General features: G+C 41.9%; 1 protein-coding gene across 1 annotated transcript in view; it reads right to left on the bottom strand.

Moving 5' to 3' along the window:
• Nucleotides 1-254: 254 nt before the first annotated feature.
• PAXBP1 (PAX3 and PAX7 binding protein 1) overlaps nt 255-21,663 on the bottom strand; it is a 99,109-nt gene continuing 77,700 nt past the window's right edge. Inside the window, exon 18 of the mRNA XM_053705969.1 lies at nt 255-1,462. Coding sequence (XP_053561944.1) covers nt 1,342-1,462 — 121 coding nt within the window. The 3' untranslated portion in view covers nt 255-1,341. The remainder of the gene's footprint in view (nt 1,463-21,663) is intronic.

The following is a 21,663-nucleotide window of genomic DNA, read 5'->3' as shown; positions in this document are numbered from 1 at the left end:
ATGCCTTTTTCAAATAAAGATAGCAAGCGAACAAAGAAAAATTAATAGGAGTAAATTAGAAAGTTGCATGTTCTGAATCACGAAAAAAAATTTGGGTTCAGTGTTCCTTTAAGTAAACCTCAAAAGAAGTGGAAAAAAATAAAATTATTTGGATTGCACAGCACAAATTTGAAAAAATTAATCTCCAAATTTATATTGACAAAAACAGCTTGTAGAAAATGAAATTGAACATTGTTTAGAAAAGCAAATTTAAAAACACTCTATAAAAAGAAATTTATTCATCTTGTTACATTTTCAGAAAATATACAGACGTTTTCCTAAAGTGGTTTAAATATGAATGACTATTACACAATTACATGAATTATGGACTTTATACATTGGTAGCTTGGATCTCAAACAGAAATAAAACATCTAAATTACTGAAAATTCAGCGCATGAGAGCTCTGACAGCACAAAACTGCAATCATAGCAAACAAATCCCAGTAACTTTAGGAAAATAAAAAACATGAGCATTCCAGTTCCACTTCAGTAAATGTTCTGTGCGTGTGTACAGGAAGTTGCACTGAATTATCAGCATGTACGTGGCCTGAACTTTCACTTCTTTATGAAAAAGGAGTGAGCAGTGCCATGTTTCACCCCTTACCCAATCTTCAAATTGATAACAGAATGAATTGGTAAGCGCTATCCCCAGTCTTTTCAGTGCGTTGTCTAGGAGGTTACATTGAAGATGCTGGACAGCTGTGTCTCCTCTGCCTTGCAGTGAATAAAGCATTTCCCATGATCACTCAGGTCCTTCACTGATATTAAACATTCTAGGCTTACACATTATCTCCTCCTACTTATTACTGTTCTGATACAGGAGAAGTCCGATATAAACATTTTGTAAAGGGGACAAACATTTGCTTAAACTGAACGGAAATCCCAATTGTTCAGATAGAACATGCCATTGTAAACACCTAATTTTCCTCTTTTATCACAGTTTCTTGGTATCTTTTGTTGAAAAGCAAGGGCCTAAGCTCAGGAGTGTGCACGTGTCTGGAGCACTATATGGCAGCAGTTTTACAAGAATGTTAGTCATTTGGGAGAACTCTAGATGGCAGCACTATTTCCTGCTATGTGCTCCTAGGTATCCAAGAAAACCACGGGGACGAGGCAAGTTTGATAATAGAAGTAAAAGAACGGTAGGGTCTGTCAGAATCACAATTCTGTTTCATATGCCGCTGCTGCTCTGTTCTTACACACCATCTCCTTGAAACTGCTGCCTTCCAACAAATATATCAACAATTTACAGTTTAAGAAACTTTACATCATATACAAAGTTCTATATACAGCACGTCACGCTCATTTCCCTTCTGGGGGAGTTTTGAAGACATCTTTCACATTGTAATCATAGGCCACAGACATGGCGTTATCCACTGCTCGCAAACTTGCTAACAGCTTCACAATGTGCTTTATTTGCTCCCTGAAAAGAGAAGAGAGGATTTGTGTTGAGAGAAACATTGCATTTTTTAAAATTAAATAACACATTAAACTACAATAACCCACAGTAAACTCAGAGTAGATTTTTGGCAATAAACTTTTTTTTTTAGGTTTTCAATCGTAATACACTTTACCTCTTGATTAAGGAAGTTCTAGCAGTTTTCAGCATAATGCACAAACATAATATATTTACCAGACATTAGGTGTTACCAGACTCATGAAGGAAACGAGAGGGGGCCTCAATGGTGTATTATCTTTGAGGTTTGGTTTTGAAGAGGAGCAAATAACCTACATATGCCGTTACTTATATAGGAAGTACTCAAAGGCACAGGAAACCCCACAATTTTCTTTCATGATTCGGATAGAACATACAATTTTAACCCTTTGGCTGCTAAGCCATTTCCCACCTGTGTGCTAAGCTGGTTTTGAGCTTTTTGTTGCAGTTCACGTTTAAACACTTTTAGAAGTAAAGTTTGTGTGAATAAATTATATAAAATGATATTGTTTTTTTCAGCAGACCCAGCAGATTCAGGTTTCATCAGGTTAAAAAATAGCGCTTAAAATTTGAAAAAAAGTATTTTTTTTTGTAGTCCTAATAGAATGTAATTTTATTTTTCTAAGCTCTAGCATCAAAACCTATGTGGATAAATATTTGTAGTAGGTAACCTGTCTGAAATAAGCAGAAATTAAGAAAATGTCACTGTTTTCGCCCCACTGTTTAATTACAGGCATGTAAATTTGATAACATTATCAAAAAAACGCATTTTAGAATTTACTGTACTGTTTTCAGCAATTAAACAGTTCTAGCCACCTGAGAAATTAAAATGGGGTACGCAAAGCACACATTTGCATATGTACACCCCTTGGTGCATCAAATGAGGGGCTACAAGTAATTTATAGCATGAATATGGGGTGCCCAGCAATTAATGGAATAAGTTGCATTGCAAAAAAAATAAAATAATTCTAAGCAAAGAGCCATATTCCACTTCTTATTCCATTCTCTATTTTTGTAATAGCAATACATGTAGCCCCCCCTCATTTGATGCGCCAAGGGGTGTACTTTCCAAAAATGTGTTTCTCAGGTTTCTACAGCTGTCTGATTACAGACATAACCCATAAAAGTTGAAAGGCTATTTTTTTTTTTTTTTTTTAAAAGACAATTTCATGATTGCCAAGTCTGCAATTAAACATTTTTAGCCACTTGGAAAATTAAAATATGGTACACAAAGCACACATTTGTAGAAAGTACACCTTTTGGCGCATCAAATGAGGGGCTACATGTATCTCTAGCACATAATTGAGGTGCGCAACAATTTATGGACTATGGAGCTTTGCATAATTTTTTTTTTTTTAAAAGAGCCATATTGCACTTATTACATTGTCTATTTTTGTGCTAGCAATAGGCGTGGCCCCTAATTTGATGCAGCTTGGTGTGAACTTTCTAGAAAACAGAATTTATGTTTACCTGATAAATTACTTTCTCCAACGGTGTGTCCGGTCCACGGCGTCATCCTTACTTGTGGGATATTCTCTTCCCCAACAGGAAATGGCAAAGAGCCCAGCAAAGCTGGTCACATGATCCCTCCTAGGCTCCGCCTACCCCAGTCATTCGACCGACGTTAAGGAGGAATATTTGCATAGGAGAAACCATATGATACCGTGGTGACTGTAGTTAAAGAAAATAAATTATCAGACCTGATTAAAAAACCAGGGCGGGCCGTGGACCGGACACACCGTTGGAGAAAGTAATTTATCAGGTAAACATAAATTCTGTTTTCTCCAACATAGGTGTGTCCGGTCCACGGCGTCATCCTTACTTGTGGGAACCAATACCAAAGCTTTAGGACACGGATGATGGGAGGGAGCAAATCAGGTCACCTAGATGGAAGGCACCACGGCTTGCAAAACCTTTCTCCCAAAAATAGCCTCAGAAGAAGCAAAAGTATCAAACTTGTAAAATTTGGTAAAAGTGTGCAGTGAAGACCAAGTCGCTGCCCTACATATCTGATCAACAGAAGCCTCGTTCTTGAAGGCCCATGTGGAAGCCACAGCCCTAGTGGAATGAGCTGTGATTCTTTCGGGAGGCTGCCGTCCGGCAGTCTCGTAAGCCAATCTGATGATGCTTTTAATCCAAAAAGAGAGAGAGGTAGAAGTTGCTTTTTGACCTCTCCTTTTACCGGAATAAACAACAAACAAGGAAGATGTTTGTCTAAAATCCTTTGTAGCGTCTAAATAGAATTTTAGAGCGCGAACAACATCCAAATTGTGCAACAAACGTTCCTTCTTTGAAACTGGTTTCGGGCACAGAGAAGGTACGATAATCTCCTGGTTAATGTTTTTGTTAGAAACAACTTTTGGAAGAAAACCAGGTTTAGTACGTAAAACCACCTTATCTGCATGGAACACCAGATAAGGAGGAGAACACTGCAGAGCAGATAATTCTGAAACTCTTCTAGCAGAAGAAATTGCAACCAAAAACAAAACTTTCCAAGATAATAACTTAATATCAACGGAATGTAAGGGTTCAAACGGAACCCCCTGAAGAACTGAAAGAACTAAGTTGAGACTCCAAGGAGGAGTCAAAGGTTTGTAAACAGGCTTGATTCTAACCAGAGCCTGAACAAAGGCTTGAACATCTGGCACAGCTGCCAGCTTTTTGTGAAGTAACACAGACAAGGCAGAAATCTGTCCCTTCAGGGAACTTGCAGATAATCCTTTTTCCAATCCTTCTTGAAGGAAGGATAGAATCTTAGGAATCTTAACCTTGTCCCAAGGGAATCCTTTAGATTCACACCAACAGATATATTTTTTCCAAATTTTGTGGTAAATCTTTCTAGTTACAGGCTTTCTGGCCTGAACAAGAGTATCGATAACAGAATCTGAGAACCCTCGCTTCGATAAGATCAAGCGTTCAATCTCCAAGCAGTCAGCTGGAGTGAGACCAGATTCGGATGTTCGAACGGACCTTGAACAAGAAGGTCTCGTCTCAAAGGTAGCTTCCATGGTGGAGCCGATGACATATTCACCAGATCTGCATACCAAGTCCTGCGTGGCCACGCAGGAGCTATCAAGATCACCAACGCCCTCTCCTGATTGATCCTGGCTACCAGCCTGGGGATGAGAGGAAACGGCGGGAATACATAAGCTAGTTTGAAGGTCCAAGGTGCTACTAGTGCATCCACTAGAGCCGCCTTGGGATCCCTGGATCTGGACCCGTAGCAAGGAACTTTGAAGTTCTGACGAGAGGCCATCAGATCCATGTCTGGAATGCCCCACAGTTGGGTGATTCGGACAAAGATTTCCGGATGGAGTTCCCACTCCCCCGGATGCAATGTCTGACGACTCAGAAAATCCGCTTCCCAATTTTCCACTCCTGGGATGTGGATTGCAGACAGGTGGCAGGAGTGAGACTCCGCCCATTGAATGATTTTGGTCACTTCTTCCATCGCCAGGGAACTCCTTGTTCCCCCCTGATGGTTGATGTACGCAACAGTTGTCATGTTGTCTGATTGAAACCGTATGAACTTGGCCCTCGCTAGCTGAGGCCAAGCCTTGAGAGCATTGAATATCGCTCTCAGTTCCAGAATATTTATCGGTAGAAGAGATTCTTCCCGAGACCAAAGACCCTGAGCTTTCAGGGATCCCCAGACCGCGCCCCAGCCCATCAGACTGGCGTCGGTCGTGACAATGACCCACTCTGGTCTGCGTAAGGTCATCCCTTGTGACAGGTTGTCCAGGGACAGCCACCAACGGAGTGAGTCTCTGGTCCTCTGATTTACTTGTATCCTCGGAGACAAGTCTGTATAGTCCCCATTCCACTGACTGAGCATGCACAGTTGTAATGGTCTTAGATGAATGCGCGCAAAAGGAACTATGTCCATTGCCGCTACCATCAAACCTATCACTTCCATGCACTGCGCTATGGAAGGAAGAGGAACGGAATGAAGTATCCGACAAGAGTCCAGAAGTCTTGTTTTTCTGGCCTCTGTCAGAAAAATCCTCGTTTCTAAGGAGTCTATTATTGTTCCCAAGAAGGGAACCCTTGTCGACGGAGATAGAGAACTCTTTTCCACGTTCACTTTCCATCCGTGAGATCTGAGAAAGGCCAGGACGATGTCCGTGTGAGCCTTTGCTTGAGGAAGGGACGACGCTTGAATCAGAATGTCGTCCAAGTAAGGTACTACAGCAATGCCCCTTGGTCTTAGCACAGCTAGAAGGGACCCTAGTACCTTTGTGAAAATCCTTGGAGCAGTGGCTAATCCGAAAGGAAGCGCCACGAACTGGTAATGCTTGTCCAGGAATGCGAACCTTAGGAACCGATGATGTTCCTTGTGGATAGGAATATGTAGATACGCATCCTTTAAATCCACCGTGGTCATGAATTGACCTTCCTGGATGGAAGGAAGAATTGTTCGAATGGTTTCCATCTTGAACGATGGAACCTTGAGAAACTTGTTTAAGATCTTGAGATCTAAGATTGGTCTGAACGTTCCCTCTTTTTTGGGAACTATGAACAGATTGGAGTAGAACCCCATCCCTTGTTCTCCTAATGGAACAGGATGAATCACTCCCATTGTTAACAGGTCTTCTACACAATGTAAGAATGCCTGTCTTTTTATGTGGTCTGAAGACAACTGAGACCTGTGGAACCTCCCCCTTGGGGGAAGCCCCTTGAATTCCAGAAGATAACCTTGGGAGACTATTTCTAGTGTCCAAGGATCCAGAACATCTCTTGCCCAAGCCTGAGCGAAGAGAGAGAGTCTGCCCCCCACCAGATCCGGTCCCGGATCGGGGGCCAACATTTCATGCTGTCTTGGTAGCAGTGGCAGGTTTCTTGGCCTGCTTTCCCTTGTTCCAGCCTTGCATTGGTCTCCAAGCTTGCTTGGCTTGAGAAGCATTACCCTCTTGCTTAGAGGACGTAGCACTTTGGGCTGGTCCGTTTATACGAAAGGGACGAAAATTAGGTTTATTTTTGGCCTTGAAAGGCCGATCCTGAGGAAGGGCATGGCCCTTACCCCCAGTGATATCAGAGATAATCTCTTTCAAGTCAGGGCCAAACAGCGTTTTCCCCTTGAAAGGAATGTTAAGTAGCTTGTTCTTGGAAGACGCATCAGCTGACCAAGATTTCAACCAAAGCGCTCTGCGCGCCACAATAGCAAACCCAGAATTCTTAGCCGCTAACCTAGCCAATTGCAAAGTGGCGTCTAGGGTGAAAGAATTAGCCAATTTGAGAGCATTGATTCTGTCCATAATCTCCTCATAAGGAGGAGAATCACTATCGACCGCCTTTACCAGCTCATCGAACCAGAAACATGCGGCTGTAGCGACAGGGACAATGCATGAAATTGGTTGTAGAAGGTAACCCTGCTGAACAAACATTTTTTTAAGTAAACCTCTAATTTTTTATCCATAGGATCTTTGAAAGCACAACTATCTTCTATGGGTATAGTGGTGCGTTTGTTTAAAGTGGAAACCGCTCCCTCGACCTTGGGGACTGTCTGCCATAAGTCCTTTCTGGGGTCGACCATAGGAAACAATTTTTTAAATATGGGGGGAGGGACGAAAGGAATACCGGGCCTTTCCCATTCTTTATTTACAATGTCCGCCACCCGCTTGGGTATAGGAAAAGCTTCTGGGAGCCCCGGGACCTCTAGGAACTTGTCCATTTTACATAGCTTCTCTGGGATGACCAAATTGTCACAATCATCCAGAGTGGATAATACCTCCTTAAGCAGAGCGCGGAGATGTTCCAACTTAAATTTAAACGTAATCACATCAGGTTCAGCTTGTTGAGAAATGTTCCCTGAATCTGTAATTTCTCCCTCAGACAAAACATCCCTGGCCCCATCAGACTGGTTTAGGGGCCCTTCAGAACCATTATTATCAGCGTCGTCATGCTCTTCAGTATCTAAAACAGAGCAGTCGCGCTTACGCTGATAAGTGTGCATTTTGGCTAAAATGTTTTGACAGAATTATCCATTACAGCCGTTAATTGTTGCATAGTAAGGAGTATTGGCGCGCTAGATGTACTAGGGGCCTCCTGAGTGGGCAAGACTCGTGTAGACGAAGGAGGGAATGATGCAGTACCATGCTTACTCCCCTCACTTGAGGAATCATCTTGGGCATCATTGTCATTGTCACATAAATCACATTTATTTAAATGAGAAGGAACTCTGGCTTCCCCACATTCAGAACACAGTCTATCTGGTAGTTCAGACATGTTAAACAGGCATAAACTTGATAACAAAGTACAAAAAACGTTTTAAAATAAAACCGTTACTGTCACTTTAAATTTTAAACTGAACACACTTTATTACTGCAATTGCGAAAAAGTATGAAGGAATTGTTCAAAATTCACCAAAATTTCACCACAGTGTCTTAAAGCCTTAAAAGTATTGCACACCAAATTTGGAAGCTTTAACCCTTAAAATAACGGAACCGGAGCCGTTTTTAACTTTAACCCCTTTACAGTCCCTGGTATCTGCTTTGCTGAGACCCAACCAAGCCCAAAGGGGAATACGATACCAAATGACGCCTTCAGAAAGTCTTTTCTATGTATCAGAGCTCCTCACACATGCGACTGCATGCCATGCCTCTCAAAAACAAGTGCGCAACACCGGCGCGAAAATGAGGCTCTGCCTATGATTTGGGAAAGCCCCTAAAGAATAAGGTGTCTAAAAAAGTGCCTGCCGATATAATCTTATCAAAATACCCAGATTAAATGATTCCTCAAGGCTAAATATGTGTTAATAATGAATCGATTTAGCCCAGAAAAAGTCTACAGTCTTAATAAGCCCTTGTGAAGCCCTTATTTACTATCTTAATAAACATGGCTTACCGGATCCCATAGGGAAAATGACAGCTTCCAGCATTACATCGTCTTGTTAGAATGTGTCATGCCTCAAGCAGTAAGAGACTGCTCACTGTTCCCCCAACTGAAGTTAATTCCTCTCAACAGTCCTGTGTGGAACAGCCATGGATTTTAGTAACGGTTGCTAAAATCATTTTCCTCATACAAACAGAAATCTTCATCTCTTTTCTGTTTCTGAGTAAATAGTACATACCAGCACTATTTTAAAATAACAAACTCTTGATTGAATAATAAAAACTACAGTTAAACACTAAAAAACTCTAAGCCATCTCCGTGGAGATGTTGCCTGTACAACGGCAAAGAGAATGACTGGGGTAGGCGGAGCCTAGGAGGGATCATGTGACCAGCTTTGCTGGGCTCTTTGCCATTTCCTGTTGGGGAAGAGAATATCCCACAAGTAAGGATGACGCCGTGGACCGGACACACCTATGTTGGAGAAATATTTATTTTATATACCATATGCATCATCAGTTAAGGAATCAGAGTCTGAGTTCATAGATAACTCAGGTGCTTCCTCAGCACTGAGAAACCTATAATTCACTTTACAAAATAGATATTTTTATGTTTAAATCTTTTATTAGGATTATTAGTTTTACAGATAAATAAAACAATATAATAAATCAGTAAGGCATATCTATATAGATATGTGCATAACCATAGGTCCTGACACCTCCACAAATATCCTTCTAATAAAGACATCTATTCAAGACCTATTATCTAAATATCGATATGCATAAATATACACAATTATAAAAAATAAAGAAGACTAACAAGCAAAGGGTAAGAAGAAAAAGAAAGAAGAAGAAAACCCAAAGATTCGGTGGGACTGCTTCTATCAATATCCAGCTCATAGATTTATTATCACTTATCCCCCTAATGTGGGATATCTGAGAGAGTAAGAGTAGAGTGGGGAAAAGCGAGGTGGGGAGCGCAGGATCGAAATAGAAAAGGGGTGAATTAGAGCAGAGTAGGACTCCCAGGCTCCCTCCACCCTCCCCCCCCTGATCATTGCGGCTTATGGGTCCTGTATCGCTAATGAATCTCAGCGGGGACTAAGTAGCTAAGTCATTGTTAAGTGTCCAGTAAAACCAGACCCTCTCAAACTGGGTTTGAGTATCTAGTATTTTAGAAGCTGCTTCATACATACGGTACGTCAGGTTCAATTTATTCCTCACCTCCTCCCACGCAGGGGCCCTCATTTTCCAGTATCTTGCGATACACATTCTAGTGACCGTACACGCTATCTTAATAAATGTATTTATCTGTTTGTTGTATTGTGGTAACGGTTCATGTAGTAAAGCCTGTATCGGTTTTAGTAATATTTGATCCTCCAAGATCACCCCTAGGAGGGAGGACAACCGAGCCCAAATAGGTTGTATTATGGGGCAGTCCCACCACATGTGAAGATATGAACCCACTTCTCCACATCCTCTATAACAGAGTCTATTATTTGTGATGGTCATATGCTATGTTCTAGTCGGGATTAGGTACCACCTATAGATGGTCTTAATAGTATTTTCTCTTAAGTCGGCGCTAAGGAGGCCAGCGCACGCCGACTGTAGAATCTCATCCCACTCATTTTTAAGTTTATGTATGTTTAAATCTTTTTCCCAACTTAAGATTATTGAGGGTTTTGTAGAGTTATTTTGGGATTGAATCTCCACATACAGTTTAGATATCATATTTTTAGGTCTGTGAGCCGAGTTCATTATAGACTCTGAGTGAAAAGGTGTGGGTCCCAGCTAGTCTAATGTAGTGTTGAACAGCGGAATTGACTTGGAGGTATTGAAACCACAGCAACCTCTGAGGTGTTAATTGGGTTTGGATTTGTATGAATGTCTTGGGCTTACCCCCTTCCAACCAATCTGCGACCCTGTAAAGTCCCTTATTTGCCCATTTATCCACCATCAGCTGGGTGTCAGAAGTGAAGAGATATCTAATTGGGCGCATGGTCGATTGAGTGGGAGACAGTTTAAGTTGTTTACTTACTAGGGACCATAGGTGTGTGGTGTGGTCAGTGATATGTGAGCGATACCTAATTTGTGATATGTCTGTCGGTTGTTTGCACCACAATATATCATCCGTGTGAGTGGATCCCCTTAGGTCTGCTTCTAGCTTGGGCCAGAGGACTAGTTTTTCCCTTCCCCCCCACGAGCAATGTTTGTGCCAATCTCGCCGCTTTGTAATAGTCAACTAAATTGGGAGCCCCTATTCCTCCTAGACTTATGTTTTGTTATGAGTGAGGATGATATCCTAGCCATTTTCTTCCCCCTAATAAAACTCAAGAGTTCCACCTGCATTTTTTTCAAGTCTGAGATCGGGACCTCAATGGGGAGCATCCTGAATAAATATAGCAGCCGGGCCAAATCGTCATCTTTACAGATGCAAGCCTGCCCATCCATGAGAATGGATGCAGCTTCCACTTAGTCAGGTCTCTCCTGATGTTTTTATATATGACTTCATAATTATGTTTGTATAATTGATTGACTAGTGGGGTTAAGTAGATCCCCAAGTACTTAAGAGAGTGTGCAGGCCACTTCATATCAAAGTTGGCTTCAATGAGTTTTTTTGTGTGTGATGGGAGTCCTAGTGATAATGCTTCACACTTGTCATGGTTAATTTTGTATCCTGAAATTTGGGAAAAACAGAATTTATGTTTACCTGATAAATTACTTTCTCCAACGGTGTGTCCGGTCCACGGCGTCATCCTTACTTGTGGGATATTCTCTTCCCCAACAGGAAATGGCAAAGAGCCCAGCAAAGCTGGTCACATGATCCCTCCTAGGCTCCGCCTACCCCAGTCATTCGACCGACGTAAAGGAGGAATATTTGCATAGGAGAAACCATATGATACCGTGGTGACTGTAGTTAAAGAAAATAAATTATCAGACCTGATTAAAAAACCAGGGCGGGCCGTGGACCGGACACACCGTTGGAGAAAGTAATTTATCAGGTAAACATAAATTCTGTTTTCTCCAACATAGGTGTGTCCGGTCCACGGCGTCATCCTTACTTGTGGGAACCAATACCAAAGCTTTAGGACACGGATGAAGGGAGGGAGCAAATCAGGTCACCTAAATGGAAGGCACCACGGCTTGCAAAACCTTTCTCCCAAAAATAGCCTCCGACGAAGCAAAAGTATCAAATTTGTAAAATTTGGCAAAAGTGTGCAGTGAAGACCAAGTCGCTGCCTTACATATCTGATCAACAGAAGCCTCGTTCTTGAAGGCCCATGTGGAAGCCACAGCCCTAGTGGAATGAGCTGTGATTCTTTCAGGAGGCTGCCGTCCGGCAGTCTCATAAGCCAATCTGATGATGCTTTTAATCCAAAAAGAGAGAGAGGTAGAAGTTGCTTTTTGACCTCTCCTTTTACCAGAATAAACAACAAACAAGGAAGATGTTTGTCTAAAATCCTTTGTAGCTTCTAAATAGAATTTTAGAGCGCGAACAACATCCAAATTGTGCAACAAACGTTCCTTCTTTGAAACTGGATTCGGACACAAAGAAGGCACGACTATCTCCTGGTTAATGTTTTTGTTAGAAACAACTTTCGGAAGAAAACCAGGTTTAGTACGTAAAACCACCTTATCTGCATGGAACACCAGATAAGGAGGAGAACACTGCAGAGCAGATAATTCTGAAACTCTTCTAGCAGAAGAAATTGCAACCAAAAACAAAACTTTCCAAGATAATAACTTAATATCAACGGAATGTAAGGGTTCAAACGGAACCCCCTGAAGAACTGAAAGAACTAAGTTGAGACTCCAAGGAGGAGTCAAAGGTTTGTAAACAGGCTTGATTCTAACCAGAGCCTGAACAAAGGCTTGAACATCTGGCACAGCTGCCAGCTTTTTGTGAAGTAACACAGACAAGGCAGAAATCTGTCCCTTCAAGGAACTTGCAGATAATCCTTTCTCCAATCCTTCTTGAAGAAAGGATAGAATCTTAGGAATTTTTACCTTGTCCCAAGGGAATCCTTTAGATTCACACCAACAGATATATTTTTTTCATATTTTGTGGTAAATTGTTCTAGTTACAGGCTTTCTGGCCTGAACAAGAGTATCAATAACAGAATCTGAGAACCCTCGTTTTGATAAGATCAAGCGTTCAATCTCCAAGCAGTCAGTTGGAGTGAGACCAGATTCGGATGTTCGAACGGACCTTGAACAAGAAGGTCTCGTCTCAAAGGTAGCTTCCATGGTGGAGCCGATGACATATTCACCAGATCTGCATACCAAGTCCTGCGTGGCCACGCAGGAGCTATCAAGATCACCGATGCCCTCTCCTGATTGATCCTGGCTACCAGCCTGGGGATGAGAGGAAACGGCGGGAATACATAAGCTAGTTTGAAGGTCCAAGGTGCTACTAGTGCATCTACTAGAGTCGCCTTGGGATCCCTGGATCTGGACCCGTAGCAAGGAACCTTGAAGTTCTGACGAGAGGCCATCAGATCCATGTCTGGAATGCCCCACAGTTGAGTAATTTGGGCAAAGATTTCCGGATGGAGTTCCCACTCCCCCGGATGTAATGTCTGACGACTCAGAAAATCCGCTTCCCAATTTTCCACTCCTGGGATGTGGATTGCAGACAAGTGGCAGGAGTGAGTCTCCGCCCATTGAATGATTTTGGTCACTTCTTCCATCGCCAGGGAACTCCTTGTTCCCCCCTGATGGTTGATGTACGCAACAGTCGTCATGTTGTCTGATTGAAACCGTATGAACTTGGCCTTTGCTAGCTGAGGCCAAGCCTTGAGAGCATTGAGTATCGCTCTCAGTTCCAGAATATTTATCGGTAGAAGAGATTCTTCCCGAGACCAAAGACCCTGAGCTTTCAGGGGTCCCCAGACCGCGCCCCAGCCCATCAGACTGGCGTCGGTCGTGACAATGACCCACTCTGGTCTGCGGAAGTTCATCCCTTGTGACAGGTTGTCCAGGGACAGCCACCAACGGAGTGAATCTCTGGTCCTCTGATTTACTTGTATCGTCGGAGACAAGTCTGTATAGTCCCCATTCCACTGACTGAGCATGCACAGTTGTAATGGTCTTAGATGAATGCGCGCAAAAGGAACTATGTCCATTGCCGCTACCATCAAACCTATTACTTCCATGCACTGCGCTATGGAAGGAAGAGGAACGGAATGAAGTATTTGACAAGAGTTTAGAAGTTTTGTTTTTCTGGCCTCTGTCAGAAAAATCCTCATTTCTAAGGAGTCTATTATTGTTCCCAAGAAGGGAACCCTTGTTGACGGAGATAGAGAACTCTTTTCTACGTTCACTTTCCATCCGTGAGATCTGAGAAAGGCCAGGACTATGTCCGTGTGAGCCTTTGCTTGAGGAAGGGACGACGCTTGAATCAGAATGTCGTCCAAGTAAGGTACTACTGCAATGCCCCTTGGTCTTAGCACCGCTAGAAGGGACCCTAGTACCTTTGTGAAAATCCTTGGAGCAGTGGCTAATCCGAAAGGAAGTGCCACGAACTGGTAATGCTTGTCCAGGAATGCGAACCTTAGGAACCGATGATGTTCCTTGTGGATAGGAATATGTAGATACGCATCCTTTAAATCCACCGTGGTCATGAATTGACCTTCCTGGATGGAAGGAAGAATTGTTCGAATGGTTTCCATTTTGAACGATGGAACCTTGAGAAACTTGTTTAGGATCTTGAGATCTAAGATTGGTCTGAACGTTCCCTCTTTTTTGGGAACTACGAACAGATTGGAGTAGAACCCCATCCCTTGTTCTCCTAATGGAACAGGATGAATCACTCCCATTTTTAACAGGTCTTCTACACAATGTAAGAATGCCTGTCTTTTTATGTGGTCTGAAGACAACTGAGACCTGTGGAACCTCCCCCTTGGGGGAAGCCCCTTGAATTCCAGAAGATAACCTTGGGAGACTATTTCTAGTGCCCAAGGATCCAGAACATCTCTTGCCCAAGCCTGAGCGAAGAGAGAGAGTCTGCCCCCCACCAGATCCGGTCCCGGATCGAGGGCCAACATTTCATGCTGTCTTGGTAGCAGTGGCAGGTTTTTTGGCCTGCTTTCCCTTGTTCCAGCCTTGCATTGGTCTCCAGGCTGGCTTGGCTTGAGAAGTATTACCCTCTTGCTTAGAGGACGTAGCACTTGGGGCTGGTCCGTTTCTACGAAAGGGACGAAAATTAGGTTTATTTTTGGCCTTGAAAGACCTATCCTGAGGAAGGGCGTGGCCCTTACCCCCAGTGATATCAGAGATAATCTCTTTCAAGTCAGGGCCAAACAGCGTTTTCCCCTTGAAAGGAATGTTAAGCAATTTGTTCTTGGAAGACGCATCCGCTGACCAAGATTTCAACCAAAGCGCTCTGCGCGCCACAATAGCAAACCCAGAATTTTTCGCCGCTAACCTAGCCAATTGCAAAGTGGCGTCTAGGGTGAAAGAATTAGCCAATTTGAGAGCACGGATTCTGTCCATAATCTCCTCATAAGGAGGAGAATCACTAGTGATCGCCTTTTCTAGCTCATCGAACCAGAAACACGCGGCTGTAGTGACAGGGACAATGCATGAAATTGGTTGTAGAAGGTAACCTTGCTGAACAAACATCTTTTTAAGCAAACCTTCTAATTTTTTATCCATAGGATCTTTGAAAGCACAACTATCTTCTATGGGTATAGTGGTGCGTTTGTTTAAAGTAGAAACCGCCCCCTCGACCTTGGGGACTGTCTGCCATAAGTCCTTTCTGGGGTCGACCATAGGAAACAATTTTTTAAATATGGGGGGAGGGACGAAAGGTATACCGGGCCTTTTCCATTCTTTATTTACAATGTCCGCCACCCGCTTGGGTATAGGAAAAGCTTCTGGGGGCCCCGGGACCTCTAGGAACTTGTCCATTTTACATAGTTTCTCTGGGATGATCAAATTCTCACAATCATCCAGAGTGGATAACACCTCCTTAAGCAGAGCGCGGAGATGTTCCAACTTAAATTTAAATGTAATCACATCAGGTTCAGCTTGTTGAGAAATTTTCCCTGAATCTGAAATTTCTCCCTCAGACAAAACCTCCCTGGCCCCCTCAGACTGGTGTAGGGGCCCTTCAGAAACAATATCATCAGCGTCCTCATGCTCTTCAGTATTATCTAAAACAGAGCAGTCGCGCTTTCGCTGATAAGTGGGCATTTTGGCTAAAATGTTTTTGATAGAATTATCCATTACAGCCGTTAATTGTTGCATAGTAAGGAGTATTGGCGCGCTAGATGTACTAGGGGCCTCCTGTGTGGGCAAGACTGGTGTAGACGAAGGAGGGGATGATGCAGTACCATGCTTACTCCCCTCACTTGAGGAATCATCTTGGGCATCATTTTCTCTAAATTTTGTGTCACATAAATCACATCTATTTAAATGAGAAGGAACCTTGTCTTCCCCACATTCAGAACACAGTCTATCTGGCAGTTCAGACATGTTAAACAGGCATAAACTTGATAACAAAGTACAAAAAACGTTTTAAAATAAAACCGTTACTGTCACTTTAAATTTTAAACTGAACACACTTTATTACTGCAATTGCGAAAAAGTATGAAGGAATTGTTCAAAATTCACCAAAATTTCACCACAGTGTCTTAAAGCCTTAAAAGTATTGCACACCAAATTTGGAAGCTTTAACCCTTAAAATAACGGAACCGGAGCCGTTTTTATCTTTAACCCCTTTACAGTCCCTGGTATCTGCTTTGCTGAGACCCAACCAAGCCCAAAGGGGAATACGATACCAAATGACGCCTTCAGAAAGTCTTTTCTATGTATCAGAGCTCCTCACACATGCGACTGCATGTCATGCTTCTCAAAAACAAGTGCGCAATACAGGCGCGAAAATGAGACTCTGCCTATGATTAGGGAAAGCCCCTAGAGAATAAGGTGTCCAAAACAGTGCCTGCCGATATTATTTTACAAAATACCCAGATTAAAATGATTCCTCAAGGCTATGGAGTATAAAATATGTTTATATATGAATCGATTTAGCCCAGAAAATGTCTACAGTCTTAAAAAGCCCTTGTGAAGCCCTTATTTACTGTCTGTAATAAAAATGGCTTACCGGATCCCATAGGGAAAATGACAGCTTCCAGCATTACATCGTCTTGTTAGAATGTGTCATACCTCAAGCAGCAAAATTCTGCTCACTGTTCCCCCAACTGAAGTTAATTCCTCTCAACAGTCCTGTGTGGAACAGCCATCGATTTTAGTAACGGTTGCTAAAATCATTTTCCTCTTACAAACAGAAATCTTCATCTCTTTTCTGTTTCAGAGTAAATAGTACATACCAGCACTATTTTAAAATAACAAACTCTTGATTGAATAATAAAAACTACAGTTAAACACTAAAAAACTCTAAGCCATCTCCGTGGAGATGTTGCCTGTACAACGGCAAAGAGAATGACTGGGGTAGGCGGAGCCTAGGAGGGATCATGTGACCAGCTTTGCTGGGCTCTTTGCCATTTCCTGTTGGGGAAGAGAATATCCCACAAGTAAGGATGACGCCGTGGACCGGACACACCTATGTTGGAGAAATTCTTCTAGGATTTTGTACAGATTGGGTAGGGAGATTAGTGGTCTAGTCAGTGTGAGCAAGATGTCGTCTGCAAATAGTGTTAGTTTATATTCCTGGTCCCCTATCGTTACTCCCGAGATATCTACTGTCTGTCTAATTTTGGCTGCCAACGGTTCTATGCACAATGCAAAAATGAGGGGCGACAGGGGGCAACCTTGTCTTGTACCATTTAGGATAGGGAAAGATTTCGATTTATAACCTGATATGGATACCTGGGCCGTTGGTGTAGAATAGATCTTTCTCAAAGCTGTAACAAAAGATCCCTGAAATCCCATCCGATGTAGAACTGCCATCATGAATCTCCAACAAAAGATATTTTTAAAGGAATTATTTTGCTAGAAAATATATAATTTTTATTGCAAAAAATAAGCTTCTTTGCAGTAAAAATACAGAAGTTTTGAAAGATGGAGAGCTGTGTAAAGAGTGTTTTACTCATCTTCCACGCATGCTAAAAGACCGACTATAAAAATAGTTGGCTTTTTTTTTTTTAATAGCATTCCTCTACCATTTATTAATTTAATTTGTAACCACATTATCCAGGTGATCATGGGAATATAAATACAATATCAGTCCGTATTGTAAAAGGGAATGTAAAATTTCTCAGCTTGGCAATTACTGCGGTAACGCTGGTTACCACGGTGATCATTTAGCTATAATTCTTAAACCAATATTTATTTTTCAAAAATTATTTTTATAAAATGTATTTTGGGGGTCCATAGGCAATTTTGATCTTTATGTGCCTTTATATTTAGCACTTCCAATACTTTAAAGGGACAGTAAACATAAAATAATCTTATATAATTCTGCACATAGTGCAGAATTATATAACATCATATTAGTGCTAGAGTTATATAACCTAATATTGCCTGCAAAGTTTTATTAAAAAAATAGTGTTTTCCAGACCCGCTCTCTGTGCTCTTCTGAGCGGGTCTGGTTTTTACACAGAGCGCATCTGGCCAGCTGTCTAGTCACAGCCCGGCCCGACTGCGCCATTACACTCAGTGCAGCTTGCTCCCGCTGTCAGACAGAGCAGGAGCAGTAATGGAGTGTAATGGCGCGGTCGGGCTGTGACTAGACAGCTGGCCAGATGCGCTCTGTGTAAAAACCAGACCCGCTCAGAAGAGCACAGAGAGCGGGTCTGGAAAACACTCCCCTAGATTTAGAGTTCTGCGTTAGCCGTCAAAACCAGCGTTAGGGGGTCCTAACGCTGGTTTTGGCCGCCCGCTGGTATTTAGAGTCAGTCAGGAAAGGGTCTAACGCTCACTTTCCAGCCGCGACTTTTCCATACCGCAGATCCCCCTACGCCAATTGCGTATCCTATCTTTTCAATGGGATCTTTCTAACCCCGGTATTTAGAGTCTTGGCTGAAGTGAGCGTTAGAAATCTAACGATAAGACTCCAGCCGCAGAGAAAAGCCAGCAGTTAAGAGCTTTCTGGGCTAACGCCGGTTCATAAAGCTCTTAACTACTGTGCTCTAAAGTACACTAACACCCATAAACTACCGATGTACCCCTAAACCGAGGCCCCCCCACATCGCCGCCACTCTAATACATTTTTTAACCCCTAATCTGCCGACCGCACACCGCCGCCACCTACATTATCCCTATGTACCACTAATCTGCTGCCCTTAACACCGCCGACCCCTACATAATATTTATTAACCCCTAATCTGCCCCCCCCCCAACGTCGCCGCTACCTTACCTACAATTATTAACCCCTAATCTGCCAACCGGACCTCACCGCTACTCTAATAAATGTATTAACCCCTAAAGCCAAGTCTAACCCTAACACTAACACCCCCCTAAGTTAAATATAATTTTAATCTAACGAAATAAATTATTTATTATTAACTAAAGTTATCCTATTTAAAGCTAAATACTTACCTGTAAAATAAACCCTAATATAGCTACAATATAAATTATAATTATATTGTAGCTATTTTAGGAATAATATTTATTTTAGCGCTGCGGAATCTGTTTGCGCTCTACAAATACCTGTTAATAATAATAATAATAATAATTTTACAGGCAACTTTGTATTTATTTTAACCAGGTACAATAGCTATTAAATAGTTATTTACCATTTAATAGCTACCTAGTTAAAATAAATACAAAATTACCTGTAAAATAAATCCTAACCTAATTTACAATTAAACCTAACACTACACTATCAATAAATGAATTACATACAAATAAATACAATTAAATAAACTAACTAAAGTACAAAAAATAAAAAAAGAACTGTTACAAAAAATAAAAAAATAATTTACAAACATTATAAAAATATTACAATTTTAAGCTAATTACACCTACTCTAAGCCACCTAATAAAATAACAAAGCCCCCCAACATAAAAAAATGCCCTACCCTATTCTAAAATAAAAATTGAAAAGCTCTTTTACCTTACCAGCCCTTAAAAGGGCCTTTTGCGGGGCATGCCCCAAAGAATTCTGCTCTTTTGCCTGTAAAAAAAACATACAATACCCCCCCCCCCCAACATTACAACCCACCACCCACATACCCCTAATCTAACCCAAACCCCCCTTAAATAAACCTAACACTAAGCCCCTGAAGATATTCCTACCTTGTCTTCACCACGCCGGGTATCACCGATCCGTCCTGAAGAGGATCCGAAGTCTTCCTCCTATCTGGGGCTGAAGAGGTCCATCATCCGGCTGAAGTCTTCCTCCTATCCGGGGCTGAAGAGGTCCATCATCCGGCTGAAGTCTTCATCCAAGCGGGGGCTGAAGAGGTCCATCATCCGGCTGAAGTCTTCTATCAAGCGGCATCTTCAATCTTCTTTCTTCCGGCTCCATCTTCATCCCGCCGACGCGGAACATCCATCCTGGCCGACGACTTCCCGACGAATGACTGTTCCTTTAAGGGACGTCAACCAAGATGGCGTCCCTCGAATTCCGATTGGCTGATAGGATTCTATCAGCCAATCGTAATTAAGGTAGGAAAATTCTGATTGGCTGATGGAATCAGCCACATTCAAGTTCAATCCGATTGGCTGATCCAATCAGATTGAGCTCGCATTCTATTGGCTGTTCCGATCAGCCAATAGAATGCAAGCTCAATCTGATTGGCTGATTGGATCAGCCAATCGGATTAAACTTGAATGTGGCTGATTCCATCAGCCAATCAGAATTTTCCTACCTTAATTCCGATTGGCTGATAGAATCCTATCAGCCAATCGGAATTCGAGGGACGCCATCTTGGATGACGTCCCTTAAAGGAACCGTCATTCGTCGGGAAGTCGTCTGCCAGGATGGATGTTTCGCGTCGGCGGGATGAAGATGGAGCCGGAAGAAAGAAGATTGAAGATGCCGCTTGATAGAAGACTTCAGCTGGATGATGGACCTCTTCAGCCCCCGCTTGGATGAAGACTTCAGCCGGATGATGGACCTCTTCAGCCCCGGATAGGAGGAAGACTTCAGCTGGATGATGGACCTCTTCACCCCCGGATAGCAGGAAGACTTCGGACCCTCTTCTGGACGGATCTGTGATACCCGGCGTGGTGAAGACAAGGTAGGAAGATCTTCAGGGGCTTAGTGTTAGGTTTATTTAAGGGGGGTTTGGGTTAGATTAGGGGTATGTGGGTGGTGGGTTGTAATGTTGGGGGGGGTATTGTATGTTTTTTTTACAGGCAAAAGAGCACAATTCTTTGGGGCATGCCCCGCAAAAGGCCCTTTTAAGGGCTGGTAAGGTAAAAGAGCTTTTCAATTTTTATTTTAGAATAGGGTAGGGCATTTTTTTATTTTGGGGGGCTTTTTTATTTTATTAGGGGGCTTAGAGTAGGTGTAATTAGCTTAAAACTTGTATTATTTTTATAATGTTTGTAAATTATTTTTTTATTTTTTGTAAGAGTTCTTTTTTTATTTTTTGTAACTTAGTTCTTTTTTTATTTTTTGTACTTTAGTTAGTGTATTTATTTGTAGGTATTTGTATTTAATTTATTTATTGATAGTGTAGTGTTAGGTTTAATTGTAGATAATTGTAGATAGTTTATTTAATTAATTTATTTATTGATAGTGTAGTGTTAGGTTTAATTGTAACTTATTTTACAGGTACTTTTGTAATTATTTTAACTAGGTAGCTATAAATAGTTATTAACTATTTAATAGCTATTGTACATGGTTAAAATAAATACAAAGTTGCCTGTAAAATAAATATTAATCCTAAAATAGCTACAATATAATTATTATTTATATTGTAGCTATATTAGGGTTTATTTTACAGGTAAGTATTTAGCTTTAAATAGGATTAATTTATTTAATAAGATTTATTTTATTTCGTTAGATAAAAATTATATTTAACTTAGGGGGGTGTTACAGTTAGACTTCGCTTTAGGGGTTAATACATTTATTAGAGTAACTGTGAGGTCCGGTCGGCAGATTAGGGGTTAATAATTGTAGGCAGGTAGCGGCGACGTGGGGGGGGGCAGCAGATTAGGGGTTCATAGGGATAACGTAGGTTGCGGCGTGTACGGAGCGGCAAATTAGGGGTTAATAGTATAATGCAGGGGTCAGCGATAGCGGGGGCGGCAGATTAGGGGTTAATAAATGTAAGGTTAGGGGTGTTTAGACTCGGCGTTCATGTTAGGGTGTTAGGTGCAGACATAGGAAGTGTTTCCCCATCGGAAACAATGGGGCTGCGTTAGGAGCTGAACGCTGCTTTTTTGCAGGTGTTGTTTTTTTTTTCAGCTCAAACGGCCCCATTGTTTCCTATGGGGGAATCGTGC

This window comes from Bombina bombina, chromosome 3 (genome assembly GCF_027579735.1).
Source record: "Bombina bombina isolate aBomBom1 chromosome 3, aBomBom1.pri, whole genome shotgun sequence".
Classification (NCBI taxonomy): Eukaryota; Metazoa; Chordata; class Amphibia; order Anura; family Bombinatoridae; genus Bombina; species Bombina bombina.
Note: the sequence above shows the minus strand (reverse complement) of the source record. Positions and strands in the feature narration are given on the sequence as shown.